At 43.3% G+C, this 24,810-nt stretch overlaps 1 protein-coding gene and 1 long non-coding RNA gene across 4 annotated transcripts in view; one reads left to right on the top strand and one right to left on the bottom strand.

Moving 5' to 3' along the window:
• AHCTF1 (AT-hook containing transcription factor 1) overlaps nt 1-24,810 on the bottom strand; it is a 137,317-nt gene that overhangs the window by 56,222 nt on the left and 56,285 nt on the right. For 2 of the 3 annotated variants that reach the window (XM_075203527.1, XM_075203528.1), the window contains exon 1: nt 6,514-6,827. The exons of the other annotated variant lie outside the window; for it this stretch is intronic. In XM_075203527.1, the coding sequence (XP_075059628.1) occupies nt 6,514-6,538 (25 nt within the window). In that variant the 5' untranslated portion in view covers nt 6,539-6,827. Of the gene's footprint in view, nt 1-6,513; nt 6,828-24,810 lie in introns of those variants that run through there. 3 annotated transcript variants of the gene reach the window in all.
• On the top strand, nt 6,945-9,032 carry LOC142142948 (uncharacterized). Its single transcript, XR_012689417.1, has 4 exons — nt 6,945-7,221; nt 8,084-8,422; nt 8,512-8,628; nt 8,839-9,032. It is a non-coding gene; the product is annotated as an uncharacterized LOC142142948 (long non-coding RNA).

Below are 24,810 nucleotides of genomic sequence, written 5' to 3'. Positions count from 1 at the left end.
GTTTAATATTATCGTTCCAATCACCTACCGATCAGCTGTCACAGCTACCTGTCACTCTGTTCAGATGCATGCAGTTCCTCCAGTTGCCCCTCTCTCTACTTGTCCTTCACTGCTGCAGCTAACTCCATGGAACTAAAAAGTTACTTGACAGTGTGACAAATTGCAGAAAGCAGTGCGACCCTTCACCCCTGAGAGCACATGACTTCAAAGTGCATGACAGGAGGAGATTTATTACAGACACAAGGGACAGCGAAGGAGTGCTGGTGCTGCATGTTGCTTCAGCCAGGGATCCGGTCACATGTATGAGAGACACACAGATCTTAAGGTAAATCGTTCTAGTGTGTACACAGGAATCGGCATGCTGATCGGGGGGTTTTTTTTTCTGTCGTGGAGAAAGTTGGTAAAACCATCGCATCGTTGGAAGTTTCATGTAGTGTGTAACTAGCTTAAAATAAATGACTATGGACTCAATATACGTCAATATACGTAACGTCTGTTACAAGTGTAACAAATTTAAATAGCATAATTTGGAGTTATACCGGAGTTACACAGGAGGAAACAGGAGAAGAACTTTCCTGCCTATTATCACAGCTACACAAGGACTACAGTCCGTATTCACTTGAAACTCTATATTCTACCTCTGATGTCTTCAACTCACCCAGGCTACAAGCTCCATGCAGCATGAGGACTGTTTTGGACTCTGATCTTATTTTCTTCTCATATTATGAAAGTTTATTTTATCTGTTAGTTTGTTTTCACTGCAAAATCCACTATGTTTAATCAGCCTGCTGTACTACTTGCTCAACCACTCCCTACCCATGCTACAGTTATTTCAGTCCCCTAACTCATCACTATGCTTTCAGTTCTACTTAATGCTTTGTCTGCCATCACAAGTAAGAAGAAATGATACTGATTTTGAACCACTCTCACGACTCTGCAAAAACTCAGCTATTCAATCACCTGCATTTTTGCTATTTGACTCAAAAATCCCAATGCTTGCCAAAATATTTTTCTCTCTCACTTTTCATGGCATTATCTTTTGAACTATATCATCCCTCATCCATCCTGCAACACACACTCTGTCTACATTGCCCCTTCATTACTTCACTCACCTCTAGTGAACACTCATGAACTCTTTTCCTATTTAAATTCAATAACTTTAACAGCCACACCCTGCCGCCAGAAACTAAAAAGACACACATCTTACAATCATCTTTCCTACCTTTCTTCCTCCCTGATTCTATTAGCTGGTGATATATCACCTAATCCAGGTCCCCCTCAATTCTCCCACACGCATATATCCGCACACTACAGAAATTCAGCAAACCTCAAACGCATCTCCTGTCTCCCCTCTCTTCCTTTAAATGTGCCCTTTGGAATGCATGTTCTGTTTGTAACAAACTTACCTCCATTCATGATCTCTTCCTCTCAAACAACCTCAACCTTCTAGCAATAACAGAAACATGGCTCACGCAATCAGACACTGCCTCACCTGCAGCCCTTTCACATGGTGGTCTCCATTTCACCCACACCCCCAGACCGGGAGACAGACAAGGAGGGAGGAGTTGGACTACTTCTCTCCCCACAGTGCACGTTCTACCAAATGTCCCTTCACTCACGTTCACATCTTTTGAAGTACAAGCTGTTAGGATTTCTAACCCATTCTCTATGCGTGTTGCCGTCATCTATCGTCCCCCTGGTCCACACCAACAATTTCTTGAACACTTCTCTGTGTGGCTCCCTCACTTCTTATCTACTGACATCCCCACCATCATCATGGATGATTTCAACATCCCTATTTCTAATCCACGATCCAATGCTGCTTCCAAACTACTCTCTCTAACCTCATCACTTGACCTCTCCCAGTGGATTGAATCCACTACTCATCAGGATGGCCACTGTCTTGATCTTGTTTTCTCTAGACTATGCTCAGTTTCTCGTTTCCTTAACACTCCTTTCCCCCTTTTGGATCATCACCTTATTAACTACTCACTCACCCCCTTCTTTACTCTCCCTAGTGTCAAACTCTTCCAAGCCTCCTCACAACCGCAGGAATTTCAACTCTATTGATTTTCAACAGTTTTCCACCTCTCTCCAACACCTTTTCTCCCCAATTTCTACATTCTCCTCCCCTGATCAGGCAGTACCACATTTTCATCAAACTCTAGCAACTGCCCTGGATAAAGTGGCTCCAGCGACACTACATACTTCGCATAGAATCCGTTGCCAACCATGGCACACTACAGTAACCCAAACTCTACAAAAACTTTCTCGTAAAGCAGAACGTCACTGGCGTAAATCTTGTACTTCTAATGATTTCATCACATATACGGATATCTACCACTCCTATAGAAATGCTCTGGACACTGCTAAACAAACCTACTTCGAATCTCTCATCTATGCTCAGGCTTCTAACCCCAAAGCCTCTTTAACACATTTAAATCTCTTCTGAATCCGCCTGCTCCAAATCCTCCAACTACCATCAGTGCACAGGATCTTGCTTCCAATTTCAAGGACAAAATTGATAAGATCAGACTTGAAATGATATCATCTCCCTTGATAAGCAATCGGCTCAATTCCTTTGTAGCACCCTCTGACACTCTTCATTTGATCCCACAAATGAAGAGGAAATTTCTACTCTCTTCTCATCTTCCTACTCTACCTCCTGTCCTCTTGATTCCATTCCCCCACAAATTGGTATGTCCCCGTCTCCTGTGCTCATTTCCCCTCTAACTAAAATCTGTAATCTATCTCTTTCTACTGGTATTTTTCCATCACTATTCAAGCATGCAGTGATTATTCCCATTTTAAAAAAACAAAATTCTCACCCTAACTCTCTCGCAAATTACCGCCCTATCTCTCAGCTCCCATGCCCCTCCAAGCTTCTCGAGAGAATTGCCTACACTCGCCTCACACACTTACAGCAAACAACCTATTGGATCCTCTTCAGTCAGGCTTTCGCTCTCAACACTCCACAGAGACTGCGCTGACCAAGGTTGTCAATGATTTGATCACAGCAAAAAATAATAACCATTACTCTCTTCTAATTCTCCTGGATCTCTCTGCTCCATTTGACACTGTTGACCGCTCTCTCATCATACAAACGCTACAATCCTTAGGCCTTGAAGGCACTGTCCTATCCTGGTTCTCATCCTACCTATCTAATCGCTCTTTCAGTGTTAATTTCTCTGGATCCACCTCTGCTCAGCTTCCTTTATCAGTTGGAGTACCACAAGGCTCAGTCCTAGGTCCTCTGCTATTCTCTATCTACACCACTCTCTTGGAAAACTAATAAGCTCCTTTGGATTTCAGTATCATCTCTATGCGGATGATACACAAATCTATCTATCCTCTCCTGATCTTTCACCATCTGTGCTGTCTCGCGTTACTGACTGTCTTTCTGCCATTTCATCTTGGATGTCTTCTCGCCAACTCAAACTCAATCTTTCAAAAACTGAATAATATTCCCACCCAAAAACAAGCTTCCTGCCTGTCATTTCTATTGATAAGATGACCATAAATCCCACCCCGCAAGCTTGCTGCCTAGGTGTAATCCTTGATTCACAACTGTCGTTTATTCCCCACATCAACTCTATATCTAAATCATGTTACATACACCTAAAGAACATTTCCAGAATACGCACATATCTGACACAAGACACCGCAAAAACATTAATTCATGCACTCATCATCTCCCGCATCGACTATTGCAATTCCCTTCTTACTGGTCTTCCCAAAGTCAGACTTGAACCCCTACAATCTATATGTGTACCTAGCTTTAGGCTAGGTACACACTACAGGAAAGGGTAATGATTAAGGATTTAGTAACGACCGACAAGGGGAAAAAAAAAAAAAAAAAGGCCTGATCAACATCCCGATATAAGTGTACACACTGTAGCCGATTACGTACAGATCAGTGCTCATCATCTGTTATAACTATGGGCTGAATCGGCCACTTTCACTGCTCCAGGACAAACTGTACACTCTCAGCCCTACACACACACACCATCTGGGTCACCCTTCCACTCACCTACATGCAAGCTGTCCAGATTCAACCTCTCCGTACTTAACCCTGTGTACCCTCACTGTACCAACGATCTCCAGAGGACTGTACTTTGTAGTAAATCACCTGCTGCCTGTCACCATCAGACAGGACGCTGCACTAATCCCCTAATCCGTTCTAGCTACCACACAGAGGGTTAAAAGGACATGTAATGGCAGGGAAGAGAGGGGTGCGCTGCCCGCACCACTGGGGCCCTCCGCTGACACTGACAGCTGCAGACAGTTAACAGCGAACATGGATCATCCTAGAGACAGTGGGACAAGATGAGCAGCAGACAGACAAGGTGAATGAGATCTGTCAATCTGAGAGCCACTATTGGTACACACTACATGATGGAAAGGTGATTAATAATCTTGTTCCAAACAGTACGACCAACCAAATGAAACGATCGGCACTTAGACTGACTTTAGATTGTGTAAGTATACACACTCACACGATATCGAACCAAACGATCGGATGATTAAAGGTTTTTTTGCGCAATTGGGCCAGTGTGTACCCATTATTCAAAATCTCTACCAATGAGATACTATTAACGATTTTGTCAACGATTAAAACGAAGAAAAAAAAAAAAAAAAAAAAGAAGAAGGAGCAGCCCTGGCCAGAATGCAGATTCATGTGTACACACTAAACACATTTTACACGATTTACATTCAGATCTGTGCTCTTCATATGTCATAACCACCAGCCGACTCCATAGACATCTAGTGACACTGCCAGTCGAAGTGCATACACACTGCAGAATTAGAATGTCATCTTTCCTTCACTGAACAACATTTTTAGTCCACTTCAAATGTAACCAAATGCATTGGAACGGTAACCGTTCATTGTTGCAGTATACATACTAGCGAGATCAGTTTTGCCTTGAAAAAGCTTACATTAATGAAGCGCACGTTGGCGTTACACGTGCTCCTGGCTATCTACATATTAGATTAAAAATTTAAATATAAATATCACTGGTATAACTTTTAGCCTTGGCTGCAGGGACATCATCTAGGGGTGTAAATTATATGTAGACAAGGATAATCTGTTTGGAACAAATACTATTAGCACTGAAGGGGGAGATTTAGAAATCCACAGAGGATGCCCCGTATATTTACCTAGGGTCTGAGATGGTTTTAACTACAATAGGACTCCGCAAACCTATTTTATCAGTCTGTAGTGGTATAGTTGTACTCTACAAGAGAACGCATAATTGTGTGCCTATACAGAGTGAAATGATAATGATACTATAAACAGGATACCGTGTCGTCCATTGTATCCACCTCCCCATAACAACCAAAATCATCGACACCTCAATGCTTCAGGTTCCCCTTAACGTAGAGGCTCTAGTAAAACGCAAGCAAAGCAAGATCTCTAAACTTAGGAGGAATACACTAGGAATTCATCAGAGACAGACTCTTCGAGCACATATCACCTGGGCAATACTTTAGTAATAGACACATCAAAATGAGTATGCAAAATTCTGTTATGGGGAGGTGGAGACAATGGACGACTTCTTGCTTCAGAGTCCTTTTAATATAGAGGTTTACAAGGGAGTGTCCCATGCTTTAGGCCTGCCCTGTCTTTCGGGGCTTAGTTACCCTGACTGGGTGTATGGAGCGCTCAAAAGGCGTGGGAATTGTGAGACAAGCACTCGTGTTTTAGCTAGCATAGTTGTTAGATTTTACACATGGAGTGCACAGTGTTTAGTGTCCATTAGGGTCAAAACCCTTCCTTGTAGTGAGAGGCAGTGGACAGTATTCTGCATAAAGTTTGGAAAATAAAGGAAATGGGGAGAGGCCAGATGGATGCTACAAGCTGGAGAAGACTAACGGGGGTTGAGACCTCCCTAGGTGGTAGCTAACAAATGGCACTCTCGATTCTTGGCTATCTATCCTGTTCTTTAACTATTCAATTTTGTGGAAATCCTTTTTAAAGTAAGGTTTACATACATTTAAAACTTATTTTCATTTCCTGACAGTAAAGGGTGTGTGGGTAGTATTATAGATTGTTCGCAGAGTTGTTGTAATGCAGAGTATTGTATTAGGGGGGATGTTATGTTTCTTTGATGTATACAGTTAACTTATTTGTGAATTGATACAGTAGCTTTTGTGGAGGGATTGTAGGAGAATCAGGTATTATGTGAAGTTTCATTCCTATTGATTCTTTTTACCCTTTGATGTTGTATATAGTCTATTTTAATTTGTACCTGCCTAAAACCTTGTTAGGTCAGGCTAAATACTACTATTTTAGTGTTAATCCGATTTGAAATTGGTGATCTAACTTGATTTAATCCTTTAAAAAATAACCTTTTTCCGAATAAGAAGCTGGAGCGTGAATAAGAAGCTGGCCGAATAAAAAGCTAACTTCAGCCTCGTGAAGAAAGCACAGTGCAGAAATCAATATAACTGGAAATGATTACAATCCACCCACACGAGGTTCCAGCATTTTGTTTCCACTCACAACGTTACCTGAGTGCACAGGCCGCCTGGCCATTTCCTAGCAGCAGGACACCGCTTACCACATCTACACAGAGCAGGGAATCACCACACGGTGCTAGGGACACAGGGGATAATGTGCTCCGCTAAACCAAGACGATATCCGGAACTAATAGACAAAGCATCCGCTAAAAAATGTTCGGGAGCTAAGTTAGATCCGTTATGCAACCTCCCCGGTAACAGTCGCAGACAGCTTTTTAAGGGCAATAGACTTCTCCCCAAAGGCCCGTTACACAGACGGAAACATCACGGCAACCATCACTAAACCACTAACACCTCCTCTTCCAGTTCCGACGTTCTGCCGTGACGTCACAAACGGGCGGTAACTAAGGAAACGCGTCCTGGACTGATACATGATTGGCTAATCTGTGTGTAGAGGCGGGGCGTTCTAAAGGGAAGTGACACAGCTCACGTGTCCACTATGCAGTGTCGTTCAAATCATAACAACCCTTGATACCACGTGGAAATGCTCCCGCTACTTGCCTCCAATAACTGCCAGCATGGCTCGCGTTAGTCAGGGCTACAGAATTGCCGTAGACCGAGAGAAATAACGGATGCGAGAGATATTTTCTGCAAATTTAATTAATTGAATTGATAGATTAGGCTCCCTTAACGCTGTCATTTTGTCATGGAATAAAGTAATGAACAATTTCGGTTGTGACTAGCTCCCCTTAAACCAAGGTACATGGTACATTCACTGCATGGGAAATGGTACAATGTGAGGCAGCTAGATCCGCTTCCTTGAAAATACCTTTTTTCTCCTTCTGGTCAATTAATGAATTGGATGGGTATTGAGCAGCTTTGAGGAAAATTACCAGATTCTCTTCTGTTAAATGACTACTTGTACCCAAGAGTAATTTTAAATGATAGGATTTAGTCAGCACTTAGCTACTCTTTTACTGTCTTATATTGCTGAGGTTGTTTAGAGTGATGGTAGTATCAGTACAAGTTAACATGATATAATATGGGCAGTGTGTCTTGAATTTGGTTCCAAGTTACAATATCAAAATTATAATATTTATTTTGCTATTTATTATCATCAGATATTTATTTGGTGCCTCTAATTTCACATTGCTGTACAGAAAGGGCACAACAGTCTTCCCATTTTAGTTTACAATCTAAATTCTCTTAATACCGCTTTCATACTGCCGCCCCGGCAATATCCCGGGTTTTTCAAGCTGGGTTTTTGCCGGGGCTCGGAGCGTCCCAGCTCAGAAACACCATTCATACTGCACCTCGGACCTGGGAATTTCCCGGGTTGACCCCATTCATACTGCACAAGTCTGTGCCCTGGCAATTTGTGGGAGTCATCACCAGAGCAGTTTTCATTGGCTGAAAAATGGTGATGTCATTGAAAGGTGACTGTTTTTTTGACGCATAAAGATCATGCAAAAGTGGATGGTGATTGTTTACCACATTACTTTTCATCATGGCCGACGACTCACTTTTGTGTAGCCCAGAGTTCATGTTTACTAGTGTGTTTCTGCTGTTTTATGCAGCAAATGAAGGCCACTAACTTTGGGAAACTTATTCCACCATGTAGGCGCCTTTCTATTGTGTTGTGGTGGTATGCTACCCCTGGAGAATACCGGACAATCTCCTGCTTGTTTGGAGTGGGGATATCCACGGTGTGCACTCTAGTGCATGAAGTCACCACGGCATTGCTGGAAGCCCTGTATCATCGCTTCATCTCCTTAACGCATGGTCAGCGCCTGGATGATACAATTGCAGGATTCCTGAAGCGTGGGTTTCCACAGTGTGCTGGAGCCATAGACGGGACACACATCCCCATCATTGCCCCCACAGACAACCATGCGGATTACTACAACCGCAAAGGCTGGCATTCCATCATTCTGCAGGCTGTGGTTGACCACAACTATAGGTAAGCATTTTTTATGTTTTTTTGTATGTGACTGTGCCATGTGTAATGCGTATTGTAAAACCTTGCTATATGTATTTTTTTTATGTCAGTTTAACAGATTTTTTCATCGGCTGGCCTGGACGTTCCCATGACGCCAGAGTTCTAGAAATTCAGACCTTTACCAAATTGCTGAGGAAAGACAAGATGGCTGGCTGTTCCCTAGAGAGGTAAATATAGGTGTAATGTTGTATGATGTTTTTGTAATTGAAGCTTATATACTATTGTTTGCTATCAATATTGTATGTATTTACTGCCCCTTTTTATATATAGATGTACCACTTGCAAAATGCATTTTCACCAAATAGTACCAAGTGTACTGCGTTATGTGACCAATATTTTTAACATGGTGACGTGAAACTGCATGTTTTTATTTACAGAAATCTACGTTTGTTGATGGACTCCGGTACTTTTGAAGGAGAGCGCACCAATACCTCTGCTGAACTTATTAGGACCACCCTCACTGCCAATTTGACCTCACTTGTTTGAATGTACCACACAAATGTAAAAGTAAAAAAAAAAATGTTTATTTCACATATTGTATTTTGTTTTGTACATATTTCCTCATATGTCTCTTCACAAAAATATAAAATGACACAATACAAAAGTGCTTACTTGCATGTAGAAAAAAAAATATATATACACAAGTAGTAAACAGAAGACACAAATGTGCCCAAACAGTAAGTGCAAATTTGCTTTTCACATAATATGTGAAGCTAACGGCGTGATTCCAGATCACACGTAACATACATGATAACAATTAACTGTTAAACATTTGTCCATAAAACATGATAATTACAATTGCCGATATTGTGGCATTTCTGGTTGTGGAGTGGTTTGGTTACCAGGTGGGTATTCTATGTTGGGGGTTACCCATAAGTTGAGCATGTTGTGTATTCTGTACCGGGTTTGGAGGGTTATTGTTGCCTAACATGGGTTGCCACCGCTGGTACATAGGATAATGTCCGTCATAATAGTAAGGACTTGGAGGAGGTGCCTGCACCCGTGAGAGGAGTCTGTCCATGAATCCCATCATACAGTCACGATTTTCGCGTAACACGCGTTCCTGCATGTTCATGATTTGCATGAGGAAAGAGTCCTGGAGATCCCGCTCATTGTCCATCAAATGCTGCAGTTGTGTATTCTCGTGTTCCCTCATGGTGCTGTCCATCTCCTGCAGTTAATGCATCATGACAGTTGTCATTGTTTTAGTTGCTTGCTCCATTTTGTTGGGCCTTTTGCGTTTTTTAGGAACGTTGTAAACTGTACGTAGAAAAAAACACAGTAAAACATACATTAGAATATATAATGTGGCAGAACAAAAAAGCAGTGTTGTCAGCTGATATGTGCTTGAGGCCTCCTACCTCTTGCCCAGTAGTTTTGCACTGCAACATATGCGTGTTAATGTTTTAATACTTTGGAGTGTATTATATTTGTCTTTTGGGCTTTTTGTTGATATAGTTCTCTTTTTTAAGTTATGTAGATATATTGGTATTTGGTTTGCATTTATGTTGATATAGTTCTCTGTTTTGGCAGTTATGTTTATACAGTTAATTTTTTTTTGACAATTATGTAGATATATTGGTATGTATATATAGTTGGTTATTATGTGAGATTATTAAAGATACTTACTGTTGGAGCGTAAACTGGGACCTGGCGTAGACTTTGACACCGGCACTGGTTCTGGCTGCGTTTCTTGCGAAGTATCTGTAACGACTTGCGCAGCAGGGAATGGCTGTGAATCGTTCAGTTCCTCCAAAGAAATGTTGGTGTCATCTGTTGTGGCAGAGCACTCCAGTTCTGGGGTGTCTTCTATAGAATCTTCTATTATTATCGTTGCGCTCTCGCTTGTCTGTGTGCTCTCTGGTGGTGTTGGTATAGCCGCATCCACATTGCTAGAAGATGACAGTGCAATTGGATTTGTCAGAGGAGAATGTCCAAAGACCATATTGCACTGGTCATAAAAGGGCCAGTCCATTCTTGCAGCGCCACTTTTGCGCCTGTTGTGGTCATGGACTTTAGTGTACTGCTTCCTCAGGGACTTCAATTTGTTCAGGACTTGTTGCTGTGTCCTCTTTATGCCACGTTGTGTCAGTATTTTGGCGATGTTGTAGTACACTGTGGCATCCTTCACAGTCCCAGTCACTTGCCTTCGAATTTCTTCCTCCCCTCTGACATTCAGCAGCTCACGCACCTCTTCCTCCATCCAGTGTGTCATTATTGCTGTTAATACACACTTTTTCAGTGAAATAAAAGCAATTTTCTCCAACAAACTCTGATTCTGCTTCAGCTTGATCTGCACTCCACCATTTCTCCTATACTCCTTGAATCTTCCACGGGCTCCCACCGATGACATCATCCTCCAGAGACAGGCAGACAGCCAATCAGCTTGTTTTCTGTGCAACCTGGGTTGAAAAACCCGGGTTGCACCATTCATAGTGCAGGCGACCCGGGAATTACCCCTCGATAAATCCCGGGTCTTCAACCCGGGTTTCTAGACCCAGGATTTTTGACTTGTACCATTCATACTGCACCAAGACCCGGGTCGTTTGAGCTCGCCCCGGCAAAAACCCGGGATTTTGGTGCAGTATGAATGGGGTATAACATACAGAGAGAGAGCGATTAGGGTCAACTTGATAGCAGCCAATTTTCCTACTAGTATGTTTTTGGAGTGTGGGAGGAAACCAAAGTGCCCTGAGGAAACCCACGCAAACACAGGGAGAACATACAAACTCCACACAGGTAAGGCCATGGTCAGGAATCAAACTCCTAACCCCAGCGCTGGGAGGCAAAGGTGATAACCACTAGGCCACCATGCTGCTTAACCACTAAGCTACAATGCTGCCACTCATTTGTTTTTTATTTATATGTACATATCAGGACAAACTTTTAAGAGTTAATCTTTATTGTAGTTACTCATTAATGATTCATACGGATGTTTACAGTACACATCTAAAAACGATAATTTTAGAGTGGGAAATAGAGAAACCGAAACTACTGGGCCATATACTGCTGTAAGTGCATCAAGAAATGCAAACTGAAAGGTCAACTCTAACTAAATGATAATGTGTAGATATCAGCCGAGGAGAAAAGTTATTTACAATTTTTAGTGTGTGCAAGAATAGAACCTTAATGCACATCAGCACGCATTAGACATATAAGAAAAGCTTGGCCCTCTATTCACAGAACTTGTTTCTACTGTAGCAGAGCAGATGATTTTGCATGTCAGCTCATTTATATGGTGTTAATTATAATTCTCTATGTCTGGTGCATATAGATTTGCTTACAGGTGTTGACTATAAAGCTGGGTACATACTATAGGTTTTTCACCCGATCGTGCCAATCACACGTTAAATCATTATTTATTTATATGGCGCCAGCAAATTCCATAGCGCTTTACAATTGTTAAATGACTGTTCTGTCCAATAATGCTTTAATGTGCGCTCCCATGATAATGTTTTATCGCACTAAAGTACTTTGTATAGTTTGATTTTATAAACTGACTAAAAATCACTATGAACAATGGAATGATTTCGGGCAAATTCTGAAATGTGTATACACTCACAACCAACAGTGTAGGCAGATCTCCATAGAGTCAATCTTTCAGCCGATCGTTATGACAGATGAAGAGCACAGATCTGAAGGTAAATGATGTAGGTGTGTACACATGAATCAGCAAGCTCATCAGGACTTTCAATCGTAAGATTTCGCATCGGGAGAAATTTTCTGTAGTGCATACCCAGCTTTATTGCTGTATGCCAGTGGTTCCCAAACTGTTGCAGTTTGCGGCACCCTTAGAGTCTCCATAATTTTTTCAAGGCACCCCTCCAAAATAATTACTGAACAGTCCTGTTTTAAAAGTAGTTGGGTCAAAAAATTATTTAGATCAGGACAGAAATACTTATTTAGTTGTATGCAAAAATGCCCCCTCTGCATCCAGACACTCTGCCCCCAGACATTCTGCCCCCTCTGCATCCAGACACTCTGCCCCCTCTCACGCTGTCCCCTCTGCCCCCTCTCACGCTGTCCCCTCTCACGCTGTCCCCTCTGCCCTCTCTCACGCTGTCCCCTCTGCCCTCTCTCACGCTCTTCCCCCTCCTCTGCCACGCTCTTCCCCCTCCTCTGTCACGCTCTTCCCCCTCCTCTGCCCTCTGTCACGCTCTTCCCCCTCCTCTGCCCTCTGTCACGCTCTTCCCCCTCCTCTGCCCTCTGTCACGCTTTTCCCCCTCCTCTGCCCTCTGTCACGCTTTTCCCCCTCCTCCTCCGCCCCTCTCACGCTGTGTCCCCCTCCTCTTCCGCCCCTCTCACGCTGTGTCCCCCTCCTCCTCCGCCCCTCTCACGCTGTGTCCCCCTCCTCCTCCGCCCCTCTCACGCTGTGTCGTCCTCCTCCTCCGCCCCTCTCACGCTGTGTCGTCCTCCTCCTCCGCCCCTCTCACGCTGTGTCGTCCTCCTCCTCCGCCCCTCTCACGCTGTGTCGTCCTCTGCCGCGCGCCAGCCATAAAACAAACAACACAAAAACTTACCAATCCGCGTGGCGCAGGGACCCAGCATCCTCCTCTCTCACACAGCTGTCACTGCGTGAGAGAGGGGGATGCTGGGTCCCGGCGCCGCGCGGATTGGTAAGTTTTTGTGTTGTTTGTTTGTTTTTTTCTATGGCTTGCCCGGTGCCGCGGCGCACACTTTGGGAACCGCCGCTGTATGCTATGTAATAGATGTTATAGGTTATGGTTTTATCATACTTGCCCACTCTCCCAGAGTCTCTGGGAGACTCCCGAATTCTGGGTAGGTCTCCTGCATTCTTGTGAGAGTACTCACTTCCTAGTGAAGTGAGCAGGATGGTGGGCTTCTTGCGATGCACATCGAATGGCGCAATGTTGGCTCTACCCCACAGGTCAAAATGACATGGTAGTGTCAATGCATCCCGGAGGGTGATGCCAAAGTGACTCAATTCACTGCGCGCCTCCCCCATCTGTCCACTTAATCACCAGTGCAGAAGATCCCGGAGGGAGTGATTTAAAGTTGGCAAGTGTTTTTAATTTTTATGACTATTTGTTGATAAACCTTAATGTACAGATTTTAGTGTTAACATTTTAAGTTAAAAAAATTCAGACAGTGGACTTCGATTTTCCTAAGATGTATATTTTGCTCAAAGAGTACTTCTGTGGCATTATTAACCACAATGGGTCTGGTGACTCCCCAGTAATTTTCTCCCGTCCATGTACCAGGCTACCTCATCCCTATCCTTAATCCTACTGATACCATAGCCAAAAGGGGAACTGGGAGTAGGTATAGCAGTTATCATAACAACAGTGCAGGATGGTGAACAATGTAAGGCAGGCAAGTGGGGGAATGATTCTGAGGATGCCCTATCACAGTAAAATCTTATATATAAAAATCATTGGTCTGTTTGTCCGATTATGCATTCGGACACCCTGGCGCTGATTGAGCTGAAACCAACACGAGGTAGTCCAGTTGGATCCTAGCCAGGTTTTGGGGGGTTAGGGTCCCGTTGGACCTCCCATTCGTGTACGCTGGGCAGAACTTTGACGCGGGGAGCATATTCTGGGCTTTCCACTGGATGGATTTCAATGATATTTCATATAAAAATAAAAGACACTAGACAGCTGCTTCATGGGTGTGTTGGAAGACCTGGTAAGCTGTTAATTATTTTTAAAACGTTGACAGTTACATCCATTTCATTGATAACTTAATAACTTGAAGATTAAAACCACGCAACGCCGAGTACTTCAGCTAGTACTTAATAAAACATATCACTTACTTTCCTTTTTTAGGATATTTATTCTTAAGATTATTTGCAGAATTATCTTTATTTCGACGGCACAGCCTGTGTCTCTCAGGAATTGTGGTGGGCACAATGTGTGATGAAAATTACAGAGTGCACCACATTTCTGTAGGGTAAATTTAGAATCAATCACACACCTAACTTAAAACTAACTGCTCTGAAAAAAGATGTAGTTTTTGGCACTCTATACAATTAAGTGCCTATTATTATGGATCAATTGCAAATTGAAGCACAAGTTACTTCTTCCTGATATAGGTGCAAAATGAAAGTTTATTATGCATGGACCCTTCTTATAATCAGAAGTGGTGTAATAGACATGGTGCTAGATGCCTTTTTTATTCAAATTTACACATTTTTTTAATCATAACAGCTGTGAATATGTAATGATTATCGAGCTAAAAGAAAGGTAGGCATTCAATAAAACAATCCTAATATGTGGCACATGGTTCTCATAATATATTGGCAAATTATGTCACCACTTTTTTTTTTTTTTGAGATTATGGGTTTTTCTGCAATGCCATCCCCGACTGTACTATATTGCTCTGCTGTTCGTCCTAGATATGTCTCCTTCCTTTACCCGCCTTCTTTCCCTTGCTGTCCTCTACCCTCCTTGACAATCTATTTCTGGTTTCTGTCTTATTTTTCTTTATGATGTTTTATTTACATGTTAGCAATGTTACTTGTATGCGTTTTTTAGTTGTACTGACTGTATCTTGTATACGTTTGTGTATACGTGCTTTGTCTGTATTGTTTTATTTTATAAAAAAAGAACTCAATAAAAATGTTCAAGTTAAAAAAAAAAGATAATTAAGAGAATAGATAGAAGTATATTCTTTGTTTTACAATACTTGGTAGAGTGGCTATACTATATGCATTTATTTAATATTTTGACATGCTTTTAGGACACAAGACAAAAGTGTGAAGGTCTCTCCACATAAGTCACATATAGACATGTAACAAATATCTAATATACACGGGGGGGGGGGAGGGAGTTTGAGCCGAAACTTGTCTTCCAGGCCTGGTGGCATGTAAACAAAAGAAAAAGTGCTACATAAAAAGCAGTGTGTCTGCCAAAGTTGTGTCCAGTGGTCCTACGTGTGTAAGTTACTGTACATTGTGAATTATTGTGCACCATTTTCACAGAGAGGCTTATGGCATGATATCGGCACTAAATAGATTATTGAAATAGTTAGATCACTCTGTTGAAGTCAGCAAATTGGATAGTCATTTCAATTAATATCGAGCAAACTTTGTTGTCTTTGTCTGAAATTATGCGTAGAGCACACTACTGCATAGAAGGGTGTATCCAGCCGCAACACGTGGCAATAACAGGTTTTTACACTTTTACACACTCATTTGTAATTAGTACACATTAATTGTAGTTGCAACACATAGTTATTTATGTCAAATATAGAAGTATTTATGTTTAGTATTATAAGTTATATGCATTTTAGTGAAACCCAAGGTTCAGGTTGCAGGAACTGTGTCATATTTAGTATCATTTTAATCCCCTATTCGTCAGCAGTTGTCCGGTTCATTCGCCGAAGAGATTGCACATTGCATTCTCTAGTTAGTGATGTTAGGGAATAAATGTTTAAAGTGATACCAACTGTAAAAATGCAAATAGACTAGTTGAAACTGGATTCTTGGCGGGAAAGTCGGAGCACATCCTCTGGAGAGATGACCCCCACCTTTGGATATTTTGGTTTGAACTGGCCTATGACCTGCAGTACACTGGACCTTCCTGAAGCCTGGACCAATAGAAGCAAGCCACATCATCTGCATTGTTTTACTGTATTTCTGACTGCATATAAGCAGGGGCTCTGGGCTTAGTGACCAGTCTTCTTTGACCACAGCCTTCAGACCTGAATGACTGTTCACTGGATCCAGAGTGCCTGCGATAAGTAACGGCTGTACTTGTTTTATTTTGCATCGTTATTCGGCTACTTTTGGATAATAAATCACTTTGTGCATTGGAAACACAAATCGAGATTCGACAATCGTTATTGGATAGCAACAAAAATGTGCATAACAACTCTCAGTGCCAGACAATGAGTATGCTGGTCCGGCCAGCAGCCTGGATCAGTCACCCCCTCCTGGGTCCTCCACTGCTGGGGGAAACCTTGGTTGATATAGCAATTGCAGGAAAAGTACGGACTTGATATACTAAAAATTGAGATGTTTTCAAGAAGGTATAGCAAGCAGAACAATGTAGTAATTTTAATGGTGAAATAAATACTTTATAACAACCCTTACCTCTCAAATATACAAAAAAGCTGCTTTCAGTATGTTTTGTTTACACCACTGTAAAAGGACCTGCAGTTATGCTTTAGTTGTGCATGCAAACCTCTTATTCTGTTCTCAGATACACTCTTTATGAACTCGCACTTTTATGCACTTTTCCTTAAATAATGTTGCATTATTCAGTCTTTTAACCACATTAAATAACACTAAGCTTTACAGAATTATTTATCCAATAACCACTGTTTCTCAGCAGTACTTCACAATCTATATTCGTTATAAATAACCAATACTCAACATATGTATGTATTCAAATTAAAGTATTTTACTGTTAACACAGAAAACCCTGCATTCCCAGTTCACACATATCATAACATTGTTCAACATAACGTAGTATATTAATATAAAATTAACCCTAGGTACACCACCTTCATTCCTTACACTATCCTTGCACTATTTTCTTTACATATGTTTCTTTAATAAGAATTAATATTTATAATATTGATTTAACTATCCGTAACGTGTATATAAGTAGTTAAATCAACATTACAAACACATATAGCTTTATAGATATATAATTATCAATGATACTTATCAAATCCTTGTATCCTGGATCCAATTCTTTGTCTGCAATGTAGGGAACGTTCCTGTAGTATAGAGTCCTTTTCTGTGGTGTGGTGTAGTGTGTTGTGACGAATAGAGTGTGATAGCGCTAACCATTCTGTTTCTCACATAATGTGGATTATAGCAAGTACTTTTTATAGCCCTTGCTTTTGTTCCCCAGATCACCAGACTACAACTGCATTGTCCAATTACATGTGGCTAAGGGGACATTGTAGCCCAGTGTAAATATGTATATTGTGTATTGTATATTGATGACTTTCAGTAAGGTTATTCATTGTCTTTAAACTGAAGCCAGGGGGATTATGGGTAGGGATCAGGTTGCCAGGTGCTGGAGTGGGAAAACTAATTAGTGTCCATTGTTCTCATCAGGCTAGTCCAGACAGGCCATCTAAAAGGGGAGGTTCTGTGGAAGGACAGCTCATCTTCACTCCCCTCTCCAACCCCCTCCTAGTCCAGCACTGACCAATGGTTAAGAAGAATAGACCCAGGGAGGGGAAAGAATGTGGAAATTAAACCCGAGATAAAATGAGCCACTCGAGGGGGGAGGGGGTGTTCATTCAGGGATTTCATTTATGAAGACTGCAAGATCTAGTTTTTGAGTTGTCGTTCTCTACTAGTCTGTATATGCAGCTGAGAGAGATCCATGGGTCGTGAAGTCTGGACAGCCAGGTGACTATAACTCCTTAAGCTAGTGGGGTCCTTACCCCACTAGCTTAAGGAGCTATGATGATGTGGTAAACCTGCTGTCACTCACCGGACTGTGAGTGCCATTTCTCCTGTGTTCAGGAACCGTGGCCGTCCGTCATCCTGAGGGTCTGCGCATGTGCAGCCCTTATGAAACCTTCAGTACCTGTTGCTTTTAATTGATTGGATGATCAGGCAACCCTCCCTATTTAAACCACCTGTGATCATTACCTAGTTGCCTGATCTTGGAGTCTCATTCCCCATGAGCCTCAGAAGGTGTTCCTGTGTTTCCTCATGTATTTAGCTCCAGCTGATTCCTGTCTACTTCGATTGTGGTTTCCAGACCACTTCAACTCTCCTGTGTTCATCGTGTCAGCTCTCCACTGATTCCTATCTGCTACTGCTGCCGGATTCCAGACCGTCTCTACTCTCCTGTGTTCAGCGTGTCTCCTCTCCACTGCCTTCGCTACTACTGCCGGATTCCAGACCGCCTCTACTCTCCTGTGTTCAGCGTGCCTTCCCTCCGCTGCCTCCGCTACTACTGCCGGATACCAGACAGCCTCAACTCTCCCGTGTTCATCATGTTTCCAGTTTTTTACTTACTACTGCTTCCTGAGTATTGCTCCGTTGATTACCGGTTACCTTCCGTGCGCTGCACCAACCTGATTACCGCTTCCATCCTCCAGTGGTCTCTCCTCCTGCCGGCGTTCAGCCGTTCAGGTATCCCTGCACGTCTCCTTGACAGCCTGCTCTCCTGAACCGCGGTATGCATACTTTCCATTGACTTTGCTATTGTATTGCATATCCGTCTGGACCGTGTTGTGTTCATCTCCGGAGTCTTCCATCTACTGAAGCTATTGTTACTATTGACTTTGTTTCCTATTACCTGGATCTCTATAGTGACTTTGTATACTTCAAGCAGCGCTTGTCAGTTATTATTGTATTGTGGTTATCATCGTGGGATCAAGTTCCGTGTGCCCGTGTATCCTCTGCATTCCATTCATCTCCTCGTGCTCCTCCTCACATATATATAGCAGTGGTACAACTTGCTGAACGCAGACCACTGACTCCTGTTTCCCATTGGCACCAGTTTCAAGTATCCTCTCACATAAGGAGTGGTACAACTTGCTGTACGCAGACCACTGACTTCCCCGTTACCTACTTGCACCTGGAATCCATTCCTTCACTATAGACAGTGGTACAACTTGCTATACGCAGACCACTGACTTTCACTACCTCCTCTCTACTCCTGGACATTCCTCCTCACTATAGCAGTGGTACAACTTGCTGTACGCAGACCACTGACTCTCCTCACGTTTACTTGTCCATCTGGTTCCTCGTGTTCATACATCCAAGTCATTACCAGTTGCTGCTAGTCATAGACTTTCCTTGAGCATTCTCTCACCATCTGCTGATTCTCCTGTTCCGTTGTCACCCTGCTACCAGAGGACCATAGTACCAGCTATATTACTCTGGTAAGAACATCATCTGGTGATATCCTGGGCAAAGACTCCTAGTGCCCGTGACACCTGCCTGGCATTTATTTACTGTGTGTACATAATATTCTAGTGTTGTTTGTATGACAATAAATATACTGTTGTATTTTTATAACTGCATTTACCTGAGTGACAATACGAATCCTAGAAGGTACTGGGTAGACTTCCCTGGCGTAGGAAGGCACCCATGGCTGGCCAGCCAGCGTGAAGTGGGTAGCATTGGGCCCGATAAACTCGGTATCTTCACATGTGTCTTTCCTTTTCTGTAGTGTATATTTTATGTAGTGTATCTTTTCTGTAGTGTAGTTTATTCCTAACCCTTTCTGTAGTGTAGCGTATGCTCGTTGTCCAGGGGCAGGCTGGCAGCAGAGAGAGGGGAGAGTCCCAGGTCTGGCTTTTATAGTCCAGACCTGGAAACTCCCAGCCTCCCGGTGTGTGTGTGTAGTGATTCACCACAAACGTGGACTCTGTGCGTGTGGGCCAGGGGTGATGATGTCATCACTTCTTGCATCTCTCTCCACTGTGTACGTACCGACTTTAGTCAGCACACACAGTCTGGTTCTCCCATGTAACTTGGCATGCGCCAACAGCACATTGCAGTGTGGCCATGTGTACGCTGTATGCATGCACTGTATGTACTGCGCATGCGCAGTTGGTCAATGTGCATTCGCGTGCATACCGCGCCTCCTTCACAATCACATTAAAGGATGTACTTGTTACAAAATATTCCAATATATATTGCAAACTTCAGCTTTCTGTGGTATGTAACAGCACACACACATGTCTGATACGGCCATTTACAATGTCAGGTAATATATTTCACTTGCTGGTCCTCGTTATTACAAGTGACAACATAACTATCACTCTTCGCGTTAAATTCATCAGGCATTATCAGGTGGTATAATATAAGTTCTGGAGTGGAAATAAAATAATTAATAAACTGTCTGTATTATGTTTCTTGCGTTCTCTTTTGTTAATATCTCTTGATGAACACAAACTTTAAAGAAGATAACACATAACAGTCCTCCAGCACGTGTCCTTTTACCGTCTGGAGAACGGCTCTAGGAGAAGCAAGTCACAAGCACTATTTGAACTCTTAGTTAAACAGTTGAGCTATCAACAGGGTCCTGCAGTTAGAGACGATACTTGGCAGACAGACATTCTGTTGAAGAGTTCCAGGGGCAGCATTCAAGAAGGGTCGTAGACCTAGAAAAAAAACAGGCAACAACCTCCTACTGGGCCTTCAGGCTTTTTGTCACTTCTGCCATGAAAGACTTAAGCTGGGTACACACTACAGGGTTTTTGTCCAATAATCGGCTCAACCAGCCTACATACGACCGCTTGTTCGAAAGTCGGGTCAGTGTGTGTAGTGACACGATGGTCGAAAGTCTGCCCAAATAGACGATTATCACCTCATTTGGTTGGTCGTACCGTTCAATTTTTTCAGATCAATCAACTAACGATCATGCAGTGTGTATGCACTGATGCTGACGATCTCCATAGAGTTTACAGAGTCGGGCTCTTTTCAGCCGATGTTGGCACTGAATGTCAGAGTGAATAAATGTAGAGATTGCTGTAGAAGGAATAATTCATTTGTTCGTTCTGAGACAATATTTCGTTTCAGAGTCACAGAAGCGAAATTCGTTAGGACATGTGGATAGCTATAACAAGGCGGTTTTAATCAGTGTGACAATGAGACAGTAGTGAATTAATGAATATTTGTGCTGTCATTCTCCGGACTAGAGGACCAGACAAAGGACCAGATGAAGAGCACAGATCTGAAGGTAAATCGTGTCAGTGTGTATGCATGAATCATCAGACTGATCGGACTTTCAGTCGTAGGTATAATTGTTTGAGATAGCACGTCAGTCTGAACAATTCTTCAGTGTGTACCCAGCTTTACTTAGCATTTCCTGTAATCAGCAAAACAGACTTCCGCTAACTTGGCATTATACATTAGAAATCAATACATCAGAAATCAGTACATTTCTAATACACAGTATCAAAAATCAGTATACTTTCAATGATATAATGTTAATAAGTATATATTTATATATTTAGAAGTGATCCAGCCACACACCCCTTTAAGGAGCGGATTCCAGACGCTCCACAAAACTCTGAATACAAACCTTTTTTCTCTTCTTTTATCACTTGTTCTTTCCTGTAAGGATCTTATGATCCAAGGGGGGCACAAGAAAAGAAGTTTCTCTTTCCTGCCATTGGGGGACACTGTGAGACATTGGGGTATAGTAGTGGGTCCAGGAGTCTTGTCACTTTGTCAACTAGTTTGATCTTTATTCTCCTCCCCTACTATGCCCCTCCTCTCCTGTGGCTTCCTAAGTTTTGTTAAAGTGACTAGGAGCAAAGGTCACTTCGGTATAGGCTCATGAGTTTAGAGTATTCATTTTTTTATTTTATTCTCCCTATAGGTGCATCGCGGGGCTCGAACTAAAGACCCAGGTGAGTGAGTAGGACTTATTGCTCTGCTCACTCCGGGCCCTGCATCAGGTAAGAAGAAGCTGCGCTCACTTACTGAGCACCTCTGCTGTCATTTACCCTAGAGATGAGCTTTACAGGGGCAATTTTGGGTGCACAGTGACCACTGGTCATGTTATAGGGAGACCAGATCTCCTAATCTCATGCCACATAAGTTGCCAATTAATAACAGTGCCTGCGGCCGCAGCTTTTTTATCGGACAGGGGAGTGAAGCTGCAACTGCCTCTCCTCCCCGTCCGTGACTCATGCCGGCAAGCCCGCTCCATTCCGCTTGCGTCCCCTAGACAAGGGTGGACTATAACAGCACGCACACTCCCTAGGAAGTGAGGCAGCATGGCGCACGCACCTGGGCACAGTAAATACAACGTGCGCCAAGCAGACACCCGGTGGCCATCTTGCTAGAGGCACAGCAAGTCGGGAGCAGCCAAAAATGGGGGGAGAAGTCAGAAACAAACTTCCTTCCTCTCATTCATTTCCTACCATGAACAGAGGACATTTCTCACGTGGAGACACCAGCAGAACATCGTACTATACGCTGCCTGACTCTGCCTCTCCTCATCTGCAGTGCTTATACTGTCTGGTATCGTACAGGTTTTGAGCTAACTAAGTGATTGCAGGGGGACTGTTGTGTTTACTGGGGTTGGGACTTTTATATTGCTTCCTTTTCACATACAGCACCGTATTATCTGTTGTCGGTCAAATGTGTTACTAGGACTACCTAGTATAGAGACTCAGTAGATTCCTATCTGAACAGCCAGCAAATTTCTATAACATTTTAAGAACTGCTTGCTTAAAAAGAATGGCTGAGAAGGGGACAACAATAAGCAAGGGACACTCTATCTACTGTATTATATTATACCTGTACCAAGTGTAATACCAAATTATCTGTTGGACAGACAGACGGGAACGCTCTTTGCACAGCCTGTACCACTGGCGCCCAAGCCCGCCACAACACAACCCAGGAGGTGTCTACAGCAGTGGAAGAACCACTTTGGGTGTGATCCCTGTCAACTGCCGTGGAGAGACTAACTAGTGTGATGCTACGGGCAACAGAGATACGTGAACACGCTACTCCATACACCCTAACACAGTCAGGCTGGCGAGGCCACAGTTTCCCAGGCTGAGGCTGCTCACAAGGAGGATAGATTGTTATCTATTACAGGGGCAAAAGAATTATCCCTGATATGGTTTTAGACAGAGATCAGGAATCGGATCACTCCTCCGCAGAGGAAGGGGAGTTAGATTTACATCCAGAGGAGGAAGACCGTCACGACGCTGATGCGGCCTCAGCACAGTGTCGATAGCCTCATTCTAGGCATCAGGCATACTTTAGGATTTGCTGAGCCTAAATCCACGGCACCTTCAGGTGTTTCCTTATTTAAAAGGACCAAAGACACAATTAGCAACTTTTCCACAGTCACCAGAAATGTTGGAAATAATAGCTGAAGCTTGGCAAAAACCCAATAAACAGTTTATGATGCCAGGCAGATTCAAGTCCCTTTACCCCCTGCCACCAGAAGACTCTATTAAATGGGAGACGTTACCTAGGGTAGACAACCCAGTAGCACGCTTCATCCTCTGTCATACTCATTCAGGAGCGGATATCCCTTAGGGATCCCACTGATATAAGTGCTCTCCGCTCAGCCTATACCGCGGCAGTCTGTTTAGACCTAATATGGTCGTAGCTTGGGCAAACAACGGCATTCAACTATGGGCTGAAAGGTTGGTTTGGGGACTACAAGAAAATACACCTCGTACGGAGCTCATAACGTTAACAGTGCACGTACTAGAAACGTCTGAATGCGTAGCGAAAGCAGCCATGGATGCTGTGTCGGTTAACGCTAAATCCTCGGTACTAATCATTGCGGGCCGCCGTAGCTTATGGTTACAGTTGTGGACAGTAGATGCCGATTCCAAGAGAGCCTTAGAAAACTTGCCTTTTGATGGAGTGACTCTCTTCGGCTCAGAGCTAGAAATAGGTTATTCACGTGACCACGGGGGGAAAAAGCACCTCCCTTCCCACCGTAAATAATAGATCCCGCCAAGGTAGATTTCGCTTCTTTCGGAATTTTGGCTAAGAGGCCCATACACTGCTACCAGGGGAGCATTTAACAGAGGCAGAGGGGCCTGAGGCACTGCTAGGCGAGGATCCTTGCGACCAGCGGACAAGACCACTGCTTGACAGATCCCCTCCGGGGGAAACAGGTGGGGGCGCGTCTTCATTTCCGAGAACAATGGTGGGCATCCACTACGGATCTTTGGATTCGAGGAATAGTATCCAGAGGCTACGTCATAGACCTGGCTCAGTTCCCCAAACAGAGATTCTTCGTCACGCCCTTTCCCTTGTGCCCACTCAAGCGCAAAGCGCTTCAGGAAGCCATTATAAAGCTGCTGGCAGCACAAGTGAGAGTACAGGTACCCCTCCAGGAGAGGGGACGAGGGTTTTATTCCAACCTCTTCCTCATACCAAAGCCGGACGCCACCTTCTGACCCATTCTAAATCTTCAGTTGCTAAACAAACAACTAAAGATTCTGAAGTTTTGTATGGAATCTCTTCGTTCAGTTATAGCAGGTATAGAACAAGGGGAACACCTAGCCTCCATAGATATCATGGATGCCTATCTGCATGTCCCAATATGGAGGGGACACCAGTGTCTACTGCGCTTTGCGGTAGGAAGAGACCATTTGCAGTTCAAGGCACTCCCCTTCGGCCTCAGGGTATTCACCATGATCATGGTGGGTCTCCTTATCTGGGCGACCTTCTCTTGAAGGCTCCGTCGGCAATACTCCTATTGCAGCAGATAGGGACCACAATGCAGTTCCTTCGGACTCACGGCTGGGTGTTGAACATTCCCAAGTCATCGCTGGTCCCAGCGCAACAGATGCATTTCTTGGGTCTAATATTCGACACACAGACCCAAAGAATATATCTCCCAGAGGACAAGGCCCTCTCGCTGCGCAAGAAGGCCAGGGCCCTGCTAACAAAGAAGGGTGTGTCTATCCTCAGT

The sequence above is a fragment of the Mixophyes fleayi genome, chromosome 3 (assembly GCF_038048845.1).
Source record: "Mixophyes fleayi isolate aMixFle1 chromosome 3, aMixFle1.hap1, whole genome shotgun sequence".
Taxonomy (NCBI): Eukaryota; Metazoa; Chordata; class Amphibia; order Anura; family Limnodynastidae; genus Mixophyes; species Mixophyes fleayi.
This window is presented reverse-complemented; position numbering and strand designations above follow the sequence as displayed.